The sequence below is a fragment of the Hyla sarda genome, chromosome 2 (genome assembly GCF_029499605.1).
Source record: "Hyla sarda isolate aHylSar1 chromosome 2, aHylSar1.hap1, whole genome shotgun sequence".
In the NCBI taxonomy this organism is placed as follows: domain Eukaryota; kingdom Metazoa; phylum Chordata; class Amphibia; order Anura; family Hylidae; genus Hyla; species Hyla sarda.
This window is the reverse complement of record NC_079190.1, coordinates 425,845,652-425,868,238: the sequence shown is the minus strand read 5'-3', so window position 1 is coordinate 425,868,238 and position 22,587 is coordinate 425,845,652. Positions and strand designations below refer to the sequence as shown.

Genomic DNA, 22,587 nt, shown 5'->3' with positions numbered 1-22,587 from the left:
GCGCTATGCTGTCCCCACATCGGGGAACTAATCCTATGTGACCTGCGAGCGCTGTTCTGCCCCCCCAATTAATTATAAGCCCAGCGCTGTCCCCATCAGGGTACTACTCGCACGTCACCCTCATGCGCTGCCCTCCGCGTCCTGTTTGTTGCGGCCGCTGGCGCTGACACTCTATACCAGTGGTCTCCAACCTGCGGACCTCCAGATGTTGCAAAACTACAACTCCCAGCATGCCCGGACAGCCGTTGGCTGTCCGGGCATGCTGGGAGTTGTAGTTTTGCAACATCTGGAGGTCCGCAGGTTGGAGACCACTGCTCTATACTGTGCGGTATCCCTATGCCCCGGCTGCAAAAAAAAAAAAACTTTAACTCCCCTCCCGTTGGTCCGGTACCGGCCTAACTTGTTTCCTGGGGCTTCTTACATGACAGTGGGCTCAGCCTATCACCGGCTGAGGCGGAACATCGCTGACAGCTCTCCGACGTTCCCATCCCCAGCGTAAGGCCGAAGTAGGTGCGTTAAAGTTTATTTTGTTTACCTTTTGCAGCCCGGGCATAGGGATACCGCACAGTATATGTGAGTAGTACCCCGATGGGGATGTGGGCTGATAGTTAATATGGGGGGCTAGGAAATAACGTTATATACTGTGGAACCGCCAAAAGTTAAAAAAATACCGTGATACACACATTTGGTCATACCGCCCAGCCCTACTTAAGGGGTTAAAATACATTTCCTTACACAAACGCAAGTACAATAAGCGTGAAACCGTAATTGACAGGCTGATCTAGCGGGGGAGAGAGGGCCCTGCCTGAGAGGGTTGACACTCTTCAAGAGGAAGGGGGGTGGGGGGTGTTTATGGTCACTAGAGATGAGTAAACTTACAGTAAAGTCGATTCGTCACAAACTTCTCGGCTCGGCAGTTGATGCCTTTTCCTGCATAAATTAGTTCAGCTTTCAGGTGCTCCGGTGGGCTGGAAAAGGTGGATACAGTCCTAGGATACTCTCTCCTAGGACTGTATCCACCTTTTCCAGCCCACCGGAAAGCTGAACTAATTTATGCAGAAAAAGTCATCAACTGCCGAGCCGAGAAGTTCGTGACGAATAAAATTTACTGTAAGTTCGCTCATCTCTAATGGTCACATACAAGAAAAGCCAAACCCAACATAAGGGTTACCCGAAACCATTTCTGTACCAAAGCCATGTAATCGTAAAGATGTACCTTGAGAATATCCACACTCTGTTTGTCTGGCCAGTACAGAACTGACTAGGAAATGTAAAAGGCAGAAATATACTGGACGCTCATTTGTTATATTACTCAGCAGGGGGCAGTAAAGAGCTTGAGAGAAATGAACATAGAGAACAAATCATGGTCCCAGGGAGTAAATCTGCTCATACAGTTTGTCTTTTCACACAGGATTGAAATGTTGCAGATTTGTTGCAGGTTTTCACATGTAACTTTATTAGGAAAGACGCAGATTTATCAAACTGTGTGAGAGAAAAAGTGGAATGATTTTCCCACAGTAACCAATCACAGCTCAGCTAACAAGCTGTGGTAAAGTGAAAGCTGAGCTGTGATTGGTTGCTGTGGGAAAATCACTTTACTTTTTCTCTCACAGTCTGATAAATCGGGGCCAAAATCTGTAACCGATCAGAAGTGTTTCGGCCTTGTGTGAAAGCACTCTAAGGCCATGTTCACATGACCGAATTTCCGTGCCGGAATCCGCATTGGAATACGACACGGAGATTCCTTTGCAGCAGAGTTTGGTTGAATTCAAGAGGATTCTGCTGCACTGCGCACATGGTGGAATTTCTGTGCTTAATGTTTCCAGCAACGAAATTACGTTTTCCGCGTCCGCAGAAAGAACATGAGACATCACATTCTTGTGCGATCCTTTATGCCGGCGCTCGCAGTTTGCGAAATGTCTGCACGGATATTCTCAGTGCGGACATTCCGTAGTGTGAACATAGCCTAAGGCCATGTTCACCTCTTAGCTGGTTTCCCGCTGTGGGAGATCCACTGCAAGTTTATCAATGTGCGAACCTAGTCTAAGGCCGATTTTACATTGTACCTTCGGAGCAGTAAGTTCCTCATATGAAATTGTCCTATAGAATAAGCTCGCACGCACGACATTTACTGCAGATTTTCTGCAAAGTGAAACTTGAATACTTAAATTAACCCATGGGAGCAAATTTATTATAACCTTTTGTAGGGAAAGAGTAACATAGTTGCTTATAGCAACCAATCAGCTTTTTCAATTTTTTTAGAGGCCTATTTAAAAATGAAAGAAGCGATCTGATTGGTTGCTATGGGCAACTGCACAGGTTTTGATAAATCTCCCCCATGGTGTTTACTATCTGATGATGTCATGGAATCTTCGGCATATGTTGCTGATTTTTTTTTGCCAACAAGTCCAATGCTGCAGTCCACAAAACAAGATGCATTATGGATTTTCCAGGAGTCCACCTGCAGATCCACTGCAATATTGTGCATACATGACTGTATTAGGCTATGTTCACACAGTGGAATGTCAGCACGGTGAATTTCCGTGCGAACGTTCCACCCACAGCACCATCTCAAAGATGGCAATGCGTTTCCATGCGGGCTTCGCAGAAAGAATAGACCTGGCTATCTATGTTTCTAGCGTGGAAATTCTGCCGTGTGAACAGTGCAACAGAATCCCATTGAAATCAATGGGACTCTGCTGCAGTGGAATGTCCGTGCGGAATTTCACACGAAAATTTAATCGTGTGAACATGGCCTTAGAAATGCTTTAGATTTTCTGCTGCGGGTATCTGCCCCAAGTGAACATAGCCTTAAAGGGGTACTCCACTACCCCAGTGTTCGGAGGATTTTTTTTACAAACACTGGGTGTGGGCTGCGGGGGTTGTGATGTTACGCCACACCCCCTCAATGCAAGTCTATGGGAGGGGGTGTGGCAGATACCCACAGCAGAAAATCTAAAGCATTTCAACACCAGAATCTGCAGCCATTCAGATTTGCAATAGATTTACAGATGTGGATTTTGGTGCAAATAATGTTAATACTTTTTTTTTTAATGTATTTGACATCTGCAGTTGTAGATTGTGCTGTGGATTTATTGCAGATTTTGACTTTAAGTCTGCCTGATGAGAGCGGGGTGCTGCGTGCGAAATCGCGGGGGTCCCCAGTGGAGAAAATTCACGCTCAGACACCAAAATTCAGCTGATTAACAATCTGTACTGCAGAAGAATTTATGTGCAGGTTTTTTACACCATGTGCGGGTGAAAGTCCTACAAATGCTATCCAAATTTCTCTTCCTTTAAAGGGGTACTCCCCTGGAAAACATTTGTTTTTAAATCAACTGTTGCCAGAAAGTTATACAGATTTGTAAATTACTTCTATTTAAAAAATCTTAATCCTTCCAGTACTTATCAGCTGTTGTATAGTCCACAGGAATTTTTTTTCTTTTTGAATTTCCTTTCTGTCTGCCTACAGTGCTCTCTGCTGACACCTGTGTCTATTTAAGGAACTGTCTGGAGCAGGATAGGTTTGCTATGGGGATTTGCTCCTGCTCTGGATAGTTCCTAAAATGGACAGAGGTGTCAGCAGAGAGCACTGTGGTCAGACAGAAAGGAAATTCAAAAAGAAAAGAACTTCCTGTGGACCATACAACAGCTGATACATACTGGAAGGATTAAGATTTTTAAATAGAAGTAATTAACAAATCTGTTTAACTTTCTGGCACCAGTTGATTTAAAAATAAAAATGTTTTCCAGTGGAGTACCCCTTTAATCCCTGAGGATTTTCTGCATTCAAATCCACAACAGATAATGTCCAGCGTATCTGCCCAATGTGGATATATACCATAAAAGTTCACTGTTAATTCAGGCATATGTATTAGTGCCATCAATATTTTCAGTGGCGTTCCGCTGTAATTGTCAATGGTTATTACAGTCTGGAACACGATGAACCGTCCTGTGCGTACCATGTTTATATTGCTTGTATATATTTATGGGGAGTAATAGGAAAATTACATGGGATTGCCAAATCTGCTGTTCAGATCTGCACGCTCATGAATGGCACTTGGTACAGCCTGCACAGTACATATTTATGAGGAGTTATGTAACCTACACCCATTGCATGTGAACCTCATGGAGTACAGGTATGCCGCGTGCATATAGATATGCCCTGTGCGTGGATGATTTGGTAATTCTATTTATAGATTTTTGGAGGATGTGATCTGGCAGCCTTTTGTATTTACCAGATGAGCATGTCATGGCTGTAGAATGAGAAGGTTTTAAAGGGGTTATCCAGGAAAAAACTTTTTTTTTATATATATCAACTTGCTGCAGAAAGTTAAACAGTTTTGTAAATTACTTCTATTAAAAAATCTTAATCCTTTCAGTACTTATGAGCTGCTGAAGTTGAGTTGTTCTTTTCTAAGTACTCTCTTATGACACCTGTCTCGGGAAATGTCCAGAGTAGAAGCAAATCCCCATAGCAAACCTCTTTTACTGCAGTTCCCGAGACAAGCAGAGATGTCAGCATAGAGCACTGTTGCCAGACAGAAAAGAACAACTCAACTTCAGCAGCTGATAATTATTGGAAGGATTCAGATTTTTTAATAGAAGTAATTTACAAATCTGTTTAACTTTCTGGAGCCAGTTGAGATATATATAATATATATACTTAAACTACAGGCCTTGTGGTGGGTACATTCAGGACTTTCTATTGTCACGTACCAGGATGTAGGCAGTCGCGAACAGGATGTGGATCCTCTACCTGTGTGGCTGTTGACTTGGACCGTATTGGGGAGCAGAGACTAAGGTGCCGCTGGTCTTCACCAGAGCCCGCCGCAAGGCAGGATGGGCTTGCTGCGGCAGGAGACACCCTGGTCGCTACCCCCAACATGGCTCGACCACACAGGTAACTGGGCAAGGCGAGGTACACAAGGATGAGGCTGTAGCGTAGTCAACGTAGCAGAAGGTCAAAGCAGGCGGCAGGGTTTGTAGTCCAGAAACGTAGCGGGAAGGTCTGAGTACACTGGTATGGCAAACAGGCAATAGGGAATGCTTTCTCTCAGGCAATAGGCACTGAAGATCCGGCAGGGAGGTGTGGGAGGTGCAGGAACTTATAACATGGTGTCAGGTGTTTCACATAATTATGAGCGTACTGGCCCTTTAAATCTCAGAACTCTGGCACGCGTCTAAGAGACGGGGACGCGCGCACCGGAGCTGAGAGGCGGAGGAAGAAGTCGCAGCAGGGAAAAGAGGTAAGTGACGGGCTGGGACTCTCATGCGGGCGCGTCCCGCGATGTGAATCCCAGCCCCGCCGGCAACAGGGGAGAGAGGAACAGTGCGCTCGCACCCAGGAGAAGCGGCTGGAGCGCAAGCTGTTAATCTATATTGTACAGGTAGTTACGGGAAAAGAAGGCAGCGAAATCCTAGGTGCACAGGTGCAGACTGAGGTCGGGCTCTGGTCCTGGGCCCCCACGAAATACATCAAATGGAAACGCAGTAGCACTCCAATGGTGATTCAATGGGGGCCATTTATGTATTGCTTGACAAAGGTCACGTGAGGTAACCGAAATGTCACTCACTTGTGGGAATGAATAAGTAGCCACCTTAGAATCGCCATTGGAGTGCTGCTGCATTTCCTTTTGCTATATTGTACAGGTATACACTAGTCATGTGGTCAACTTATTGGGGGGAATCTATCAATTGATGTGCACCTGCAAAATTGTGTGTGCAATTGTGGTTGGCAGATTTTTTTTTTTTTTTTTTTTTATTCACACAAATGTATGAAGTGATGTGCGCAACATAATAGATTACGCAATAGATCACACACGACAATCGTCAGGAGGGTGAGGAAATGTTGCCATGAATCTGGCCAATGTGATGCAAACACTGAGCGCGCACTTGCATGTTGCGTCTCGATGAACCCACCCTTCATACGGTGGACATTGGATGCAAAATTCTGTTGGAACCGGTTAACAAAAAATATAGACTGCACCACTTCAACCAATGATTGCACATGGCCAAATACATAATATTGTCACAGGAAGACAATCCAGCAGGCCCAATCTTCAGTGTATTGCATTACCTTAGATATACGAAATGAGTTTTGTTGTGAAAATTGCTTGAAAAAGACCGGCGCGGTATTGTATGGGTTGAAACTTTGTACATCTTTGGTAGTGGTCTCCAAACTGTGGGCCTCCAGCTGTTGCAAAACTACAACTCCCATCTTTCCTTGACAGCTGTAGACTGGCGGTGGACCTTATTGAAGTTTAATGGAGCAGTTCAGGACAATAAGCAAGTGCCAAGCGAGGACTGCAGATTGTACCATCCCTGTGACTGTGAAAGTAGAACACATTGTTTCCCAACTAGGTTGCCTACAGCTGTTGCAAAACTAAAACTCCCAGCATGCTGGGAGTTGTAGTTTAGCAACAACTGGAAGCACCCTGGTTGGGAAACACTGGTATAACATATAGTGTGTGTGTGTGTGTGTGTGTGGGGGGGGGGGGGGGGGCCTGGCATGGTGAAATTAAATGGGTACTCTCATTAAAACTAATTATTGCTATTGCACTCCGTATGGTAAATAAAAATCTTTCTAATGTACTTTGTTTAAAAAAAAATGGTTTTCTATGTTTTATTTGTGTTTAAAAAAGCTGCCACTAGGTGCTTCCTACTTGTCCAGAGCACATTTTCCTCCATCTGTTGCACATATTTTGGACTCCTGCTGGCCTGGCAGAAGTCCAAAATCAGGAAATGCAGCCTGGAGTGCTGAGGGGTGTGTGTGCAGCCTTAGCCAATCATAGCTCATCTCACACGCTGAAATGCTCTGGGCTGTGTGTAGGAAGTTCTCCCCTGTATGGCTTCAGATGATGTCACGCCTGCTGGGTAACACCCCTTCCCAGTCTGTGGATCTGACTGAGACTGAGCAGAAAATACAGAGCAATATCAGGGTTGAAAACTAATAAATAATAAAAAATAAAGGCAGGGGGTGGTTTATCATGATGGGGACAGTGAACTGGGAGGATTATACAATTTTTAATGTAGTAGCTCAAATATCAAGGATTCCCATTGAGATATAAAATATAAAAGATTCTAAAACTTCTATATAATGTGTACTTAAATAATAATACAGATTTCCAAATGCCTTGTGTATAACAGAAGGAAATTGTATCTTACGTAGAATAATCTGTCTCTTTTCTTCCCGCAGGAGGCGGACAGTGGGGAAGAAGAGTGTCGGTCGCAGCCTAGAAGGTAAACAACATATCTACAGTGACTTCTGCCTTTTTCTTGAAATCTGAAATGATTCTCAATTAAGAAATTATGTGACATAAGTAAATAGGAGGGTTGTGATCCAGGCAGCACTTAAAGGGGTACTCCGGTGGAATTTTTTTTTTTTTTAAGGTCTTTATAAGTTAACTGGTGCCAGAAAGTTAAACAGATTTGTAAATTACTTCTATTAAAAAAAATCTTTACCCTTCCTGTACCTTTTAGCAGCTGTATACTACAGAGGAAATTCTGTTCTTTTTTAATTTCTTTTTTGTCTTGTCCACAGTGCTCTCTGCTGACACCTGATGTCCATATCAGGAACTGTCCAGAGCAGGAGAAAATCCCTATAGCAAAGCTATGCTGCTCTGGACAGTTCCTGATATGGACATCAGGTGTCAGCAGAGAGCACTGTGGACAAGACAAAAAAGAAATTAAAAAAAGAACAGAATTTCCTCTGTAGTATACAGCTGCTAAAAGGTACAGGAAGGGTAAAGATTTTTTTTTTATAGAAATCATTTACAAATATGTTTAACTTTCTGGCACCAGTAAATAAAAAATTTTTTTGCCACCGGAGTACCCCTTTAATGGACAGGCTGTCAGATATGGGCCATAGCTAGCAGCGTAACTTTGGCTCAGTGTAAGGGTTTTGTTTCATGCTGGAACAGCACACGGTTTATGCGACTTTCTACTTGTTTCATCAGGTGTAAAGTAACAGGAAATTGCAACACCTTAAACTTTTAGGTAACCGTGGGAAACATTGCTGTCAATTCCTATAAGTGTAATAATAGGCCACTCAGTTAATGGATAATAACAGGTAGTCCTTAACTTCCCGTAACTTTAATATAAGGCTTAAAGGGGATTTATTGCCTCCATTTCTAATGTGGAAATTACATGCCTTATACCCTTCACATAACATGCAGCAAGTGACATCACACATTGCTCCAAGAGGTTTCCGGCCAGACCTATTACCATAGTGTAATTGTTTTATGCTCCTGTTACGTCTTGCTTTAAACACTACAATGTCTCCCTTTCAACAACTACAATGGAAGTGGGCAACCTGAAAAGACTATGCTCTAACAAGTCTTAAACAGGGGAAAAATAGTTGCAATGTGGAATTGAGGAGGCAAAAATAGAGCTTAACATTAAGGACCTGTCGTGACTGTTATTTACAAAGGAATCATGACTGATCTGTAATGATCGGTTACATACAGTGGGGCAAAAAAGTATTCAGTCAGCCACCAATTGTGCAAGTTCTCCCACTTAAAAAGATGAGAGGCCTGTAATTTTCTTCATAGATATACCTAAACTAGAGAGACATAATGAGAAAACAAATCCATAAAATCACATTATTTATTTGCAAATTATGGAGGAAAATAAGTATTTGGTGAATAACAAAAGTTCATCTCAATACTTTGTTCTATACCCTTTGTTGGCAATGACAGAGGTCAAACATTTTCTGTAAGTCTTCACAAGGTTTCCACACACTGTTTCTGGTATTTTGGCCCATTTCTCTATGCAGATCTCCTCTAGAGCAGTGATGTTTTGGGGCTGTTGCTGGGCAACACAGACTTTCAACTCCCTCCAAAGGTTTTCTATGGGGTTGAGATCTGAGGACTGGCTAGGGTTGAAATGCTTCTTACAAAGTCACTCCTTCGTTGCCCGGGTGGTGTGTTTGGGATCATTGTCATGCTGAAAGACCCAGCCACATTTCATCTTCAATGCCCTTGCTGAAGGAAGGAGGTTTTCACTCATAATCTCACGATACATTGATCCATTCATTCTTTCCTTTACATGGATCTATCGTCCTTGTCCCTTAGCAGAAAAACAGCCCCAAAGCATGATGTTCCCACCCCCTATGCTTCACAGTAGGTATGGTGTTCTTTGGATGCAACTCAGCATTCTTTCTCCTCCAAACATGACGAGTTGAGTTTTTACGAAAAAGTTCTACTTTGGTTTCATCTGACCATATGACATTCTCCCAATCCTCTTCTGGATCATCCAAATGCTCTCTAGCAAACTTCATATGGGCCCGGACATGTACTGGCTTAAGCAGGGGGACACGTCTGGCACTGCATGATTGGAGTCCCTGGCGGCATAGTGTGTAACTGATGGTAGCTTTTGTTATTTAGTCCCAGCTCTTTGCAGGTCATTTTCTAGGTCCCCCCGTGTGGTTCTTGGATTTTTGATCACCATTCTTGCGATCATTTTGACACCACGGGGTGAAATCTTAAGCCAAGTCCCAGATCGAGGGAGATTATTAGTGGTCTTTTATGTCTTCCATTTTCTAGTAATTGCTCCCACAGTTGATGATTTTCTTCACATCAGGCTGCTTGCCTATTGCAGATTCAGTCTTCCCAGCCTGGTGCAGGTCTAAAATTTTGTTTCTGGTGTCCTTCGACAGCTCTTGGTCTTGGCCATAGTGGAGTTTGGAGTGTGACTGTTTGAGGTTGTGGACAGGTGTCTTTTATACTGATAACAAGTTCAAACAGGTGCCATTAATACAGGTAATAAGTGGAGGACAGAGGAGACTCTTGAAGTTACAGGTCTGTGAGAGCTAGAAATCTTGCTTGTTTGTAGGTGACCAAATACTTATTTTCCACCATAAATTTCAAATAAATTCTTTAAAAATCAGACATTGTGATTTTATGGATTTGGTTTCTCATTATGTCTCTCATAGTTGAGGTATACCTATGAGGAAAATTACAGGCCTCTCACTTGTGGGAAAACTTGCACAATTGGTGGCTGACTAAATACTTTTTTGCCCCACTGTGTCTCTAAAGGTACCTAAATACAGACGAAAGCTGTCAGACATAGGATCGTTCGGCCTATAGCTATCTTCCCTGTTCCCTTCATACATGTAAACTTTTGACTCTGCTGGTGATGACTCTTCTTCTTCTCTAAGAATCTAAAATATCTCAAATCTAATATGCCTGATCCTTCCCTCCACCGACATCAAATGTTGGGGCAGAGATGGAGGCCTTCATACACTTTAGATAGTTGATCAGTACCACTGAAATCTGAGGATTTGGACTACATATTACATAAATGTTGGCCAATCTAGTGTAAATAGGGATGTCCTGACTTTAATGGCGAATGATGAAAGAAGGGACAAGCAGTTGGATTTTACCATGGTCAATCTTTTTTTCTCTGAGGAAATAAGCTGCCGGCAGAGGTGTCAGTCTGCGGCTTACTCCACCTATTGGTAACACATGCTTGGCCAGCAATAGCATGTGTATTAGGGGGATTGTGAGGAATGGAAGTCAATCCAACAAGCGATTTACCAACAGATATTTAATGTGTATTACCAGCATTAGGATCCACTGTCCCAATATCTTTTCACTTTTATGATGGTCAGGTACCAGTTATTTTTTTTCGTTGTGTGTGTGTTTTTATTTTCTTTTCCTTTTCCTTTTTTTTTATTTATTAATTTTTTTTAATAGAATCTGGCAACATGCTATGGTATTCTTACATATAAAAATACCAAACATGCTATTTAAAAATTTTTTTTTTTTTAAGAAATAAGAGTTGTTGTTTTATTCTTATTGTCACATGCAACAGTGGCTTGAATAGAACAGTTAAATACTTCAGAGGCTGTCGATCTGCTACATGGACCTTCACCGGTGTTACTTTCTAAGGCCCCTTTCACACTACAGGTATCCTCCTGTAAAAAAAACTTTTTTTTACTAATGTCAGTCATTTTTGCCGGCACAAAAGATGGTGCATGCACTAATTTTTGGTCCGGCAAAAAAAGAACCGGACGTTAAAATTTTACATGGAAGTCTATGGGAAACGGGTGTTCAAAAAAAATCCGTTATCAGTTATTGTCAGGTTTTTTAACATCTGTTTTTATACTGAGCATGCTCAGTATAGCTTTACAAAAAATAGGGGTTAAAAACCCTGATAAAAAAATAAAAAAATAAAAAACGGATGTAACTGGTAATAACGGATGATAATGGATGAACAACATTTTCTTTAAGAAAAAAAACATTAAAATAACGGATGATGGCCATCAGTTATCATCCGTTATTACCAGTTATTGTATCAGGTTTTTTTTTTTCATCCTTTATTGTAAAATAACGGCAGTAGAAAAGCAGGATGATACCTGTAGTGTGAAAGTGGCCTGACATGTCTCTATGCAAGAAGAAGTTATCCATGAATAGAACAGCTAATTTCTTCAAAAAACTGCACCACACCTCGTCAGGTTGTGTTTGGGTTTCAAATTGGCTCCATTCGTTTTAATGGAACAAAGCTGCAATATCACACACAACCTGAGCCAATATAAAAGAAAAAAACATATATACCAGCGCTCAGAGGAATTAATATTATGACAAGTCAGGAATCAATATGTTATCCTTCACTCACTCCACTGCGGGGGGATGCAAACTCAACTCCGCATACACCCCTCCAAGTAGGTATATCACATCACCGCCAGGACCTAGATATACATATACTGTACTGTATCCACAATTCCAAAGAACTCTCTCCAGTCAGTCCAAATGTATACAAAATGTATTTAATGCAACACGTTTCTGAGGTAAAACTTGGCTTATGCCACCTCCTTCATCAGGCACCTGAGGACAGGTGTGGTGCTGTATTTGGAAGATATCAGCTCAAATTTTTTCAATCCTGAATAACTCCTTTAAAGATACGTTCACACTGGAATGCTAGCTAGTATTGTGCTGCGGGTTTTCTGCAGCAGATTACACTAAACTGCTCCGGACTTTCTGCTGCAGAAATTCCGCTGCTGTTTAATCTCACAGCAGGAAACTTTCAACAAAGTCTCTTCTAAACCCATCCATGTGACCGTACCCTTTAATGAGAATCTTTTAGCTACGAGACCAAAGTTTTTTTTTTTTTTACTGCGTTGTATGTTATTCTTCCAGGAAATGTTTTCTACCAGGCATACCAATTCCTTTGCTATTAGGGTATGTCCCCTACACAGGTACACCTTAATGACAAAGGGAGAAATAACTCCTAGGTGTCAGTAAGTATTCATACGTTTCCAAGAGGAATAACAGAGGGACACCAATTTGTGTTGTGGAAATAGTATGTTTGGCGTAAAGAAGAAAATTTACCTCCCCTGACATGTTTTTTTTTTTTAGTGAACTGATATCTTAAGGTTCTTTTACAAAGGCTGGATAGGCCCATTATTGTGAGCAATCATTGGTCAGCCGCACATCTCCCTGTGTAAAAGGAATGTATGGCCAACGATGGTGCACGGGCAGCATGAAAGATCCAGTTACATCAGCTGGATCAATGTTTCCCAACCAGTGTTCCCAACTGTTCCAAAACTACGTTTCCCAGCATGCCCAGACAGCCAAAGTTCTACGTAGTTTTACAACGTTGTAGTTTTACAACATTGCAAACACACAGGTTGGAAAACACGGAGTTAGGTTGGCAGTTGTATTGGGGATAGGTCAGATCTTTTACTATACTTTTTAGTGTACTGGATTCTCTCAGCATTTGTTGGTTTTGTGTATGCAGGTCAAAGGGGTCAGTTCCTCTTAAGGTTTTTGCGCTATGTTTATGGTGTCTGGTTACTACTTCCGCTCTCAGTCTGGGTATTGGAAGAAGCAGTACCAAGGCGTGATATTGTTATAAGTACACGCTGTGCCCGACCACAAGACATCTTACACAATAACAAGGTTTCCGGTTGTGCAGCAAGTTCTCAGAAAGGATTTATCTACTTTTTGTTTTGGTATTCTTCTTGCCAGGTGATAAAGTCAGTGTATTTTACTTTGTCCAGGTACACGTCATGTCAGGTGTGGAAACAACACCTACGTCCAGTGAATAATGTGATCACTATACTCCTCTGCAGAGTCATCAGATTATTCTATTAATCATAGTTGAGCCCAGCACTGTATTACAAAAGTCCACACTGTGCAGACAATGTCCTCCTAGTCCCTTTCACAGTTTAGAAGATTTTTTAGTTATCGATGTTGTAGATACATTTTAGTATTTGTTCAGTTTTGCATATCCTTTATTCACAATATAAGGGATAACAAGTTGGGGCCCTTAGTGATTCAAACTTGTCCCCAGAATGAACAGAGCACACTGTATGGGCACCACTCAATTCATTCTCTATGGGGCTTCTGAGCATTGCTGAGCTCAGCACTGGGCAATGTTTGGTAGCCCCATAGAAAACAAATGGAGCACTGGCCACACATGAATGGTACTCCTTGTACATTCTGGGGGTTATTGCTTCAGTTTATGTGTCCAATGGGGGTCCCAACATTCAGACCCCTACAATCATCTTATTATGCTTGAGCCTATATCGATTCAGTCATGCCACAGATTGGTCCTGTTGTTCAACTACCAAATAGCCATTAAATCTTGATGGGATTGTCCAGGATTAGAAAAATGTGTTTGTTCTTTTGCCAGAAGCAGTTCTATATCAGCTCCTGTGTTGTGTCTGGTATCCTACTCTATTGAAGTGAATAAGACTGAGCTGCAATATTAGATACAACCCACAGATAGGTGTGGCACAATCCCAAGGACTGGATATAAAGTCTATAATAAATTGTACAGATGATGCCAGAATACTCTACGAGCACCATATCTAGTGTATAGCCGTGTCATCTCTAAACTACATTGACCATCAGTTTCAGGTAGTTGACTGAAGAGATCAGGGTCTACCAACCGTACCAACAGGTTCATTATTATTGTATATATGTTTAATGTAGGGCTCAACAAACCCCAGATGCCAGGTCACCATGGCGACCAAGTATTTAATTTTGGCACCAAGGTTTTTGTCAACCTGAGCAGTGGCGGTGTATTAAGATTACAGGTACCCGGTGGCTGAAACGCCTCTCGTCTGTGTTGAGAGTGACTTCCTAAGTACTGCCCCCCAGGGTGGACAGCGGTAGCTCCTCTTTCCTCACATTCCGAGGCTGATGTGCCACCACCTCTTACCCTGCATGTGAATGCAGGATGCAGCTGAAGAAGGATAGCAGAGGGTGTGCCCTGGCCCTCTGCCTTTTGAGCCCTCCCAGCAAGCAGTATATTCTGAGACCATGGAAGGACCCTGATCAAGTAATGGAGAAGCTGTCCTCAGGAGACGTCTGGAGGAGAGAGGCCCGTACTACTGCTGCCAAACAACCCCAGTTGTAAATCTCAACCCCAGTCTGCAGAGATAACCCACCTTCAAAGCTGACCTGCCATGCAGATTTTCAATCTGCATTATGTGTCTTGTGTCGGATCCTCTGCAACTTTAAAGTGAATTTTTCCCATGGAAATTGCAAATCTGTAATAAGTCCCCAGGTGTTGCAGATTTTTGTTGTAGACATGCACAGAAGACCTGAAGCGAATTCGGCATCAAAGAATTAGAAATTAATTTACTTTTTTATTTTATTTATTTGTAATTCTACTAGAAAAGTATTGTACATAAAGAAGTTGGTACTTCTGTTTATCTCTGGATTTCCTGTAAAGCGAGGTTGTATGTCAATCACTACTGGACCGGAGCAGGGAGCCTGAGTATAAACAGGAGTCCCTGCTCCCTCACACAGTAAATATACCCCATTGTGTGGATTTGCTGCTAATGTGATGCCGTATTTATTTTTTTCGGGTTCTGCGCCCACACGAGTGACACAATTTGTGATCAATAAAAACAAAACCCTCCATTTTACAAGAAAAGCCCAAAAGGGGGCGTGGCCACTGGATAAAGGGGCGAGGTGCCGACAAAAGGGGCGTGTCCCCAATAGTTTTGAAAAATCCCAACATATTTACTAAGGTTTCCACAGAAAATGTTCCAACGCAGAATATCCAAGGCATTTCTGCCACTTGTGGCTGTAGCCTTAAAAGGGTCCTCCGCCCCTAGGCATAGGGGATAAGACATCTGATCGTGGGGGTCTTGTTGCTGGGGACCCCGCAATCTCAGCTGTTGCACCCCAGACTGGTGCACGGAGCAAACTTCGCTCCCTGCTGGATGATTTCCTGGCCTGCTCGTGACTTCACGGCAATGCCCCCTCAATACAAGTCTATGGGAGGGGGCGTGACGTCCGTCACGCCCCCTCCCATAGACTTGCATTGAGGGGCTGTGGATGTGACATCACGAGTGTGGCGTGACCGTGATATTGCGATCCTCCGACGCTGCACCCGACGCTCTAAACAAACGCCGGGTGCAGCAGGGACATCCCCAGCCGTGGGACCCCCGCGATCCTTTGGATAGGGGATAAGATATCTGGGGCGGAATACCCCTTTAAATTCTCTGTCCTAACCTGCTGAACACAAATCTTACACAGCTCAAAAACTCCACTGGATAACATACTGTATGTGACTGTTTTGTGTCTCTACTGTCTTCTTCAGGCAATTCTCATCCAATAATCAGAATTTGCTCCATTTTAATTTTTATGTCTCCAGACTTTACAAAGAAAGGTTCACGTGAATATTCTGTGATCTCCTGACTCTTCTCTATAAGGTTCAACTCCCCATCATTTTACAAAGTCCTGTGTGAATGAGTTTTACAGGGAGCTTTACCCGTCTTTACCTCAATGCTTCATAGAGCCTTTTACAGCCAGCCGACATATAAAAGATTAGTAAACTACCCTAAATGCCACAAGACAGGTTTGTTTCATGTTTTTTTTATCCTATTGTCCTAAGTGTAATCGGCTTGTTTGTTATCCCCAAATTGCTTGGTAATAATTACTTTCTGCTGTTGCTCAGTTCATCCTATTTGGGTGGAGATGAGCAGTAGAAGTCCTATAACCACCAGGACCATTGTAAAGAATAGCCGGTTACTGGGCATATCATAGGGGCAGCTCTGGAGAAAAGCAATGTACCCACTACTGGCCATAGCTGGCAGTATGATGGCAATGTACCCACTACTGGCCATAGCTGGCAGTATGATGGCAATGTACCCACTACTGGCCATAGCTGGCAGTATGATGGCAATGTACCCACTAGTGGCCATAGCTGGCAGTATGATGGCAATGTACCCACTACTGGCCATAGCTGCCAGTATGATGGCAATGTACCCACTACTGGCCATAGCTGCCAGTATGATGGCAATGTACCCACTACTGGCCATAGCTGGCAGTATGATGGCAATGTACCCACTACTGGCCATAGCTGGCAGTATGATGGCAATGTACCCACTATTGGCCATAGCTGGCAGTATGATGGCAATGTACCCACTATTGGCCATAGCTGGCAGTATGATGGCAATGTACCCACTATTGGCCATAGCTGGCAGTATGATGGCAATGTACCCACTATTGGCCATAGCTGGCAGTATGATGGCAATGTACCCACTACTGGCCATAGCTGGCAGTATGATGGCAATGTACCCACTACTGGCCATAGCTGGCAGTATGATGGCAATGTACCCACTACTGGCCATAGCTGGCAGTATGATGGCAATGTACCCACTACTGGCCATAGCTGGCAGTATGATGGCAATGTACCCACTACTGGCCATAGCTGGCAGTATGATGGCAATGTACCCACTACTGGCCATAGCTGGCAGTATGATGGCAATGTACCCACTACTGGCCATAGCTAGCAGTATGATGGCAATGTACCCACTACTGGCCATAGCTGGCAGTATGATGGCAATGTACCCACTATTGGCCATAGCTGGCAGTATGATGGCAATGTACCCACTACTGGCCATAGCTGGCAGTATGATGGCAATGTACCCACTATTGGCCATAGCTGGCAGTATGATGGCAATGTACCCACTATTGGCCATAGCTGGCAGTATGATGGCAATGTACCCACTATTGGCCATAGCTGGCAGTATGATGGCAATGTACCCACTATTGGCCATAGCTGGCAGTATGATGGCAATGTACCCACTATTGGCGATAGCTGGCAGTATGATGGCAATGTACCCACTATTGGCGATAGCTGGCAGCATGATGGCAATGTACCCACTATTGGCGATAGCTGGCAGCATGATGGCAATGTACCCACTATTGGCGATAGCTGGCAGCATGATGGCAATGTACCCACTATTGGCGATAGCTGGCAGCATGATGGCAATGTACCCACTATTGGCCATAGCTGGCAGTATGATGGCAATGTACCCACTATTGGCCATAGCTGGCAGTATGATGGCAATGTACCCACTATTGGCCATAGCTGGCAGTATGATGGCAATGTACCCACTATTGGCCATAGCTGGCAGTATGATGGCAATGTACCCACTATTGGCCATAGCTGGCAGTATGATGGCAATGTACCCACTATTGGCCATAGCTGGCAGTATGATGGCAATGTACCCACTATTGGCCATAGCTGGCAGTATGATGGCAATGTACCCACTATTGGCCATAGCTGGCAGTATGATGGCAATGTACCCACTATTGGCGATAGCTGGCAGTATGATGGCAATGTACCCACTATTGGCCATAGCTGGCAGTATGATGGCAATGTACCCACTATTGGCCATAGCTGGCAGTATGATGGCAATGTACCCACTATTGGCCATAGCTGGCAGTATGATGGCAATGTACCCACTATTGGCCATAGCTGGCAGTATGATGGCAATGTACCCACTATTGGCGATAGCTGGCAGCATGATGGCAATGTACCCACTATTGGCGATAGCTGGCAGCATGATGGCAATGTACCCACTATTGGCGATAGCTGGCAGCATGATGGCAATGTACCCACTATTGGCGATAGCTGGCAGCATGATGGCAATGTACCCACTATTGGCGATAGCTGGCAGCATGATGGCAATGTACCCACTATTGGCCATAGCTGGCAGCATGATGGCAATGTACCCACTATTGGCCATAGCTGGCAGTATGATGGCAATGTACCCACTATTGGCCATAGCTGGCAGTATGATGGCAATGTACCCACTATTGGCCATAGCTGGCAGTATGATGGCAATGTACCCACTATTGGCCATAGCTGGCAGTATGATGGCAATGTACCCACTATTGGCCATAGCTGGCAGTATGATGGCAATGTACCCACTATTGGCCATAGCTGGCAGTATGATGGCAATGTACCCACTATTGGCCATAGCTGGCAGTATGATGGCAATGTACCCACTATTGGCCATAGCTGGCAGTATGATGGCAATGTACCCACTATTGGCCATAGCTGGCAGTATGATGGCAATGTACCCACTATTGGCCATAGCTGGCAGTATGATGGCAATGTACCCACTATTGGCCATAGCTGGCAGTATGATGGCAATGTACCCACTATTGGCCATAGCTGGCAGTATGATGGCAGCCGTGTTTTTATACACACAGATTGAAAGCAGTTGAGAAACTCTTTTGTACTTTGATATGTATTAAATATATTTGCTTATGGATATCTTGTTCAGCTGCCAGTTTTCCAGAAGGGCTGGATGGCTTCATTACGACAAACACTTTCTAGTTGGCAACCTGATTGTTTATGACTTTATATCTAAAGGGTTTTCCAGACTATAATACTGATGGCCTATTCTTTTGAAAGGCAATTAAAGGGGTATTTCAGGGAAAAACTTTTCTTTAACTTTCTGGAGCCAGTTGATATATAAACAGATTTGTAAATTACTTCTATTAAAAAATATTAATCCTTCCAATAATTATCAGCTACTGAAGTTGAGTTGTTCTTTTCTGTCTGGCAACAGTGCTCTCTGCTGACATCTCTCCTTGTCTTGGGAACTGCAGAGACGAGATTTGCTATGGGGATTTGCTTCTACTATGGACAGTTCCCGAGACAGGTGTCATCAGAGAGCACTTAGACAGAAAAGGACAACTCCACTTCAGCAGCTCATAAGTACTGAAAGGATTAAGATTTTTTTAATAGAAGTAATCTACAAATCTGTTTAACTTTCTGAAGCCAGTTGCTCTATAAAAAAAAGTTTTTTTTTCCTGGATAACCCCTTTAATGCTGATCTGTAGTGGTGACTCCTCCCCAATGTAGTACATACGCTCTTACTAATGGTTATAAAAGTTAACAATTGGGCAATCCTAGCCTTTCAAAGTTAACTTGGTTGGAACTTTACCTGCATTGACCCTGTCCATGTGTTGCAGCAGGTTGAGGAGCAGGATTTGGCAGTACCATGTGACCTCTTCTCCCCCCAGCAGGAACAGGAACTTATATTTGGGGGCATTAGCTGGTACTGCTGTGTAAATATATTCCTCAGCTTCCCGGTAGCCATTCTGTTGTCTATCTTTAGCTGTATGTGACCGCATAACACTTAAAAATGTGTTTACATCTTACAGTTCTATTAAGTTGCTTCCTTGTAAGAAAAAAAAAACCCACCTGAAAATGTGCCCTTAGAGCAGATAGCCTGTTCTGACACATTGAGGATGACCTCCTTATGTTTGTTGTAATATTGTGCAATGTCGCAGTGGAGTCTATATTGGCTTCAGGAAAAGAAGATTTCTCAGAAAACAAACCAAGATTTGCATTTGTTTTTGTGAAAGGGGTTGTCCAAGAGTTGGAAGAAATTACAGGAAATATTCTAAAATATAATAACAAACAATACTCACCAGTTAAATGCCATGTTGCTCCAGTACCCGGGATGTAATGTTCTCCACTAGTCTTTATTTTATGGCGAAATGGTGTTCTGTACATCCACAGGACTTCTGCAGCCAGTAACTCACCTTGCTGGTGGGATTTGCAGGACCAATACAGAACAATAAAAAATTTTCTTGCACCAATATTAAATTATAAGGCACTATTTCTCCTGTGTTTTCTTTTTTTCTATCCCTTCTCTATGATATTAGTGTTACCAACAACAAAATGTATTCCAGATTACAATCTATCACTTTTCCACAGGGAAAATGGGTTGATGGCCTATCCACAAGCTAGGACATTAATAGCTGATCGCACCCAGAACCCCCACCAACCAGCTGTTTGACAAAGCTTGGATGTAAACCATATATGGAGCTGGACGTCTCGGCTCTGTACGATGTCTAGTGGCCATGTTCAGCATATCCATATATTCTTTACATCCGGGTGCTGTGGCTGTGTCAACACCAATCTCTGAGGGTGCCAAGACCTGGCAGGAGTACTTCTCTGTTCAAAAAGATGAACAGTCATATAATTGGTGGGTGTCCCAGGGATCAGTCACTTTTTTTTTTTTTTTAAAACAGATTTTATTGAATTTTCATTGTTATAAACAAACATCACACACTGATAGTTAAGTGCGGAGTATCGTCGAATAGGAGCCATAAGAACATTCAATAAATTACAAAACCAGAAACTGTAAACTCCACACAGCTAATGGATAACCCAAGTGGACATGCGCGGCAGTATCACAATATTCATTCGCCTCGCTCTAATTAGGCGTGCCACGTTCGTAGTATGTTAGAAGTCAAGGTCAAGAGGTAAGTCGTAATGGACCCAGTGAATCACTCAAAACCCCAAGACAGTACCAGTCTGTCGAGCTAAAGGGCTTAACTATGTCCTCGATTTCAGCTGATGTGTAGTGTGTAACAATAAAATCTTGCCATTTGGCGAAATATTTTGCCGTGTTTGTGTTCATGTGTCGTTCAGTATCAAGCCTATCTATCCCACATAACAATTTAAGTTGCGATATGACCATGGTGATGGTGGGAACAGAAGGGGAGAGCCAGGCTGCGAAGATACACCTAAGTGCCACTAAGAGGACAATGTGAACTAGTTGGGGTGTTTTGGTGGGGCCTTGGTCGGTCAAGTCAGGTGGTCTAAACTGATGAAACAATAGGGCTCTTGGTGTATGTGGTAGTGACATTTTCCATTTCTCTCTGATGTATGATATAATCATTTGCCAATATCTTTCTGTATGGGGGCACGTCCAAACTCCATGCCACATATTCGTCAAAGGGGTAGCACATTTAGGGCAGGCCGTGATACGATCGGGGAAATCCGGGGAAGGCAGTATGTTAAACCCATATAAGGCTTTGTGAGCCATTTTGTAGTAGGTTTCACGCCATCTCTCATTGATAATGCATTTACGGACGATATTCCACCCATTCAAGATACATTCCGAAATATCGTCTCCTGGTACCCATGAGGTCCACGCTGAAAAAATAGAAGAGGGTGTAAATTTCAGTAGTACTTTCCTAAGGGATGTGTATATCATAGAGATGGACAATTTACGGGGTTCCGAACCAATAAGATAGTCTAGTACGTTCTTTGTGGCCTCTTTGGACAGGTTACGCAATCGACTAAAGAAGAAGGAGCATATCTGTTGCATAGGGAATGCATGAGACGGGGGAAGGTTGTGTAGGGAGAGCAGTGTGGATGGTCGGAGCCATCGTTTCTGAGTAACGTCCATAAAGTGCTTGGCCGTCGTGAGGCCCTTGTCCGACCAAAGGTCAAGCACCTCAGGAGGAAGTCTTGGGGGAAACTCTGGATGTTTCGCCAGTGGTAGATGTTTGGATAAGAGGTAAGGCAGTCCATATAACTTCCTGACCTCCTTCCAAGTTGCCACCGTATCCCTCAGTAGTACAGAGCGTTTCACTATGGAGGGGAGTTTAGAGTATGTAGTATGTAAGAGGACTGCTAGGTTCCATGGAGCCGCGGGATCAGTCACTTAAAGTTGTATTCTTATCTCAACTTTTCATCTTCCCAGCCCCTTCAACCTGTTTGAATTACATAACTTGCGTAACTCCCATTGACTTTAATAAGAGTTGCGCAAAAGACGTAGGCCCGTGACCTGCGCTGTTTGTGTAACTTCTGAAGTTTCGTAAACAATGAATCTCGCAGAGATACACGAGCGAAAGGAAAGATCTTAAATCGATTGCAACTACAAAAGAACATTTCATTATTGTTACATATAAATGCAAGTCTTGTGAGTTTAAAGGGAATGTGTCATCAGAAGATTACCTATTGTTTAGCTCAGATTTTTTATGTTAACCATATTTTTCTAAGAATTTTTGGCGATGCTATTTTTCTTTTTGTAAAAAAAAAAAAAAAAAAAAAAATTTTGCCAGCAATATTTTTTTAAAACTATTGAAACCTTGCAGTTTATATTCTGGCCACTAGGCCTAAGACCAAAGGGAGACTTCCTGTTCTCTACAGATCATTTCTCAGTAATGCCTTTTTTTTCTCAGGAGCAGAGTGAAAGGTGACACCAGTACAGATAACACTGGATACACCACTATTCACAGCATAGGCCAGCATCCCCCCTCCCAGTAGAATGACCTCTGAAAAGGTCATAGAGAATGCACAGTTCTGTCTCAAATTCATCTGTATGGTACAGATCCTGGTTATTGTTCTGCATGTCCATAGATCCTGCTGTAAAGCATATGACTAAATGCTGTAAAAAAAACAAAACAGCTCAGGCATCATGGCTACCCACATAATGAACAAAAACAATTGCAAACAGAAAACAAAAACATTGGAAAAAAGAACATGTTTCAGTATTCAGCTCTAATAAGGAAATCCAGGTGA

The 22,587-nt window shown here is 43.0% G+C and overlaps 1 protein-coding gene across 7 annotated transcripts in view; it reads left to right on the top strand.

Moving 5' to 3' along the window:
* Positions 1-22,587, top strand: part of SSH2 (slingshot protein phosphatase 2) — a 271,552-nt gene that overhangs the window by 105,700 nt on the left and 143,265 nt on the right. For all 7 annotated transcript variants that reach the window (XM_056558978.1, XM_056558982.1, XM_056558984.1 and 4 more), the window contains one exon: positions 7,199-7,242. In XM_056558978.1, the coding sequence (XP_056414953.1) occupies positions 7,199-7,242 (44 nt within the window). The remainder of the gene's footprint in view (positions 1-7,198; positions 7,243-22,587) is intronic.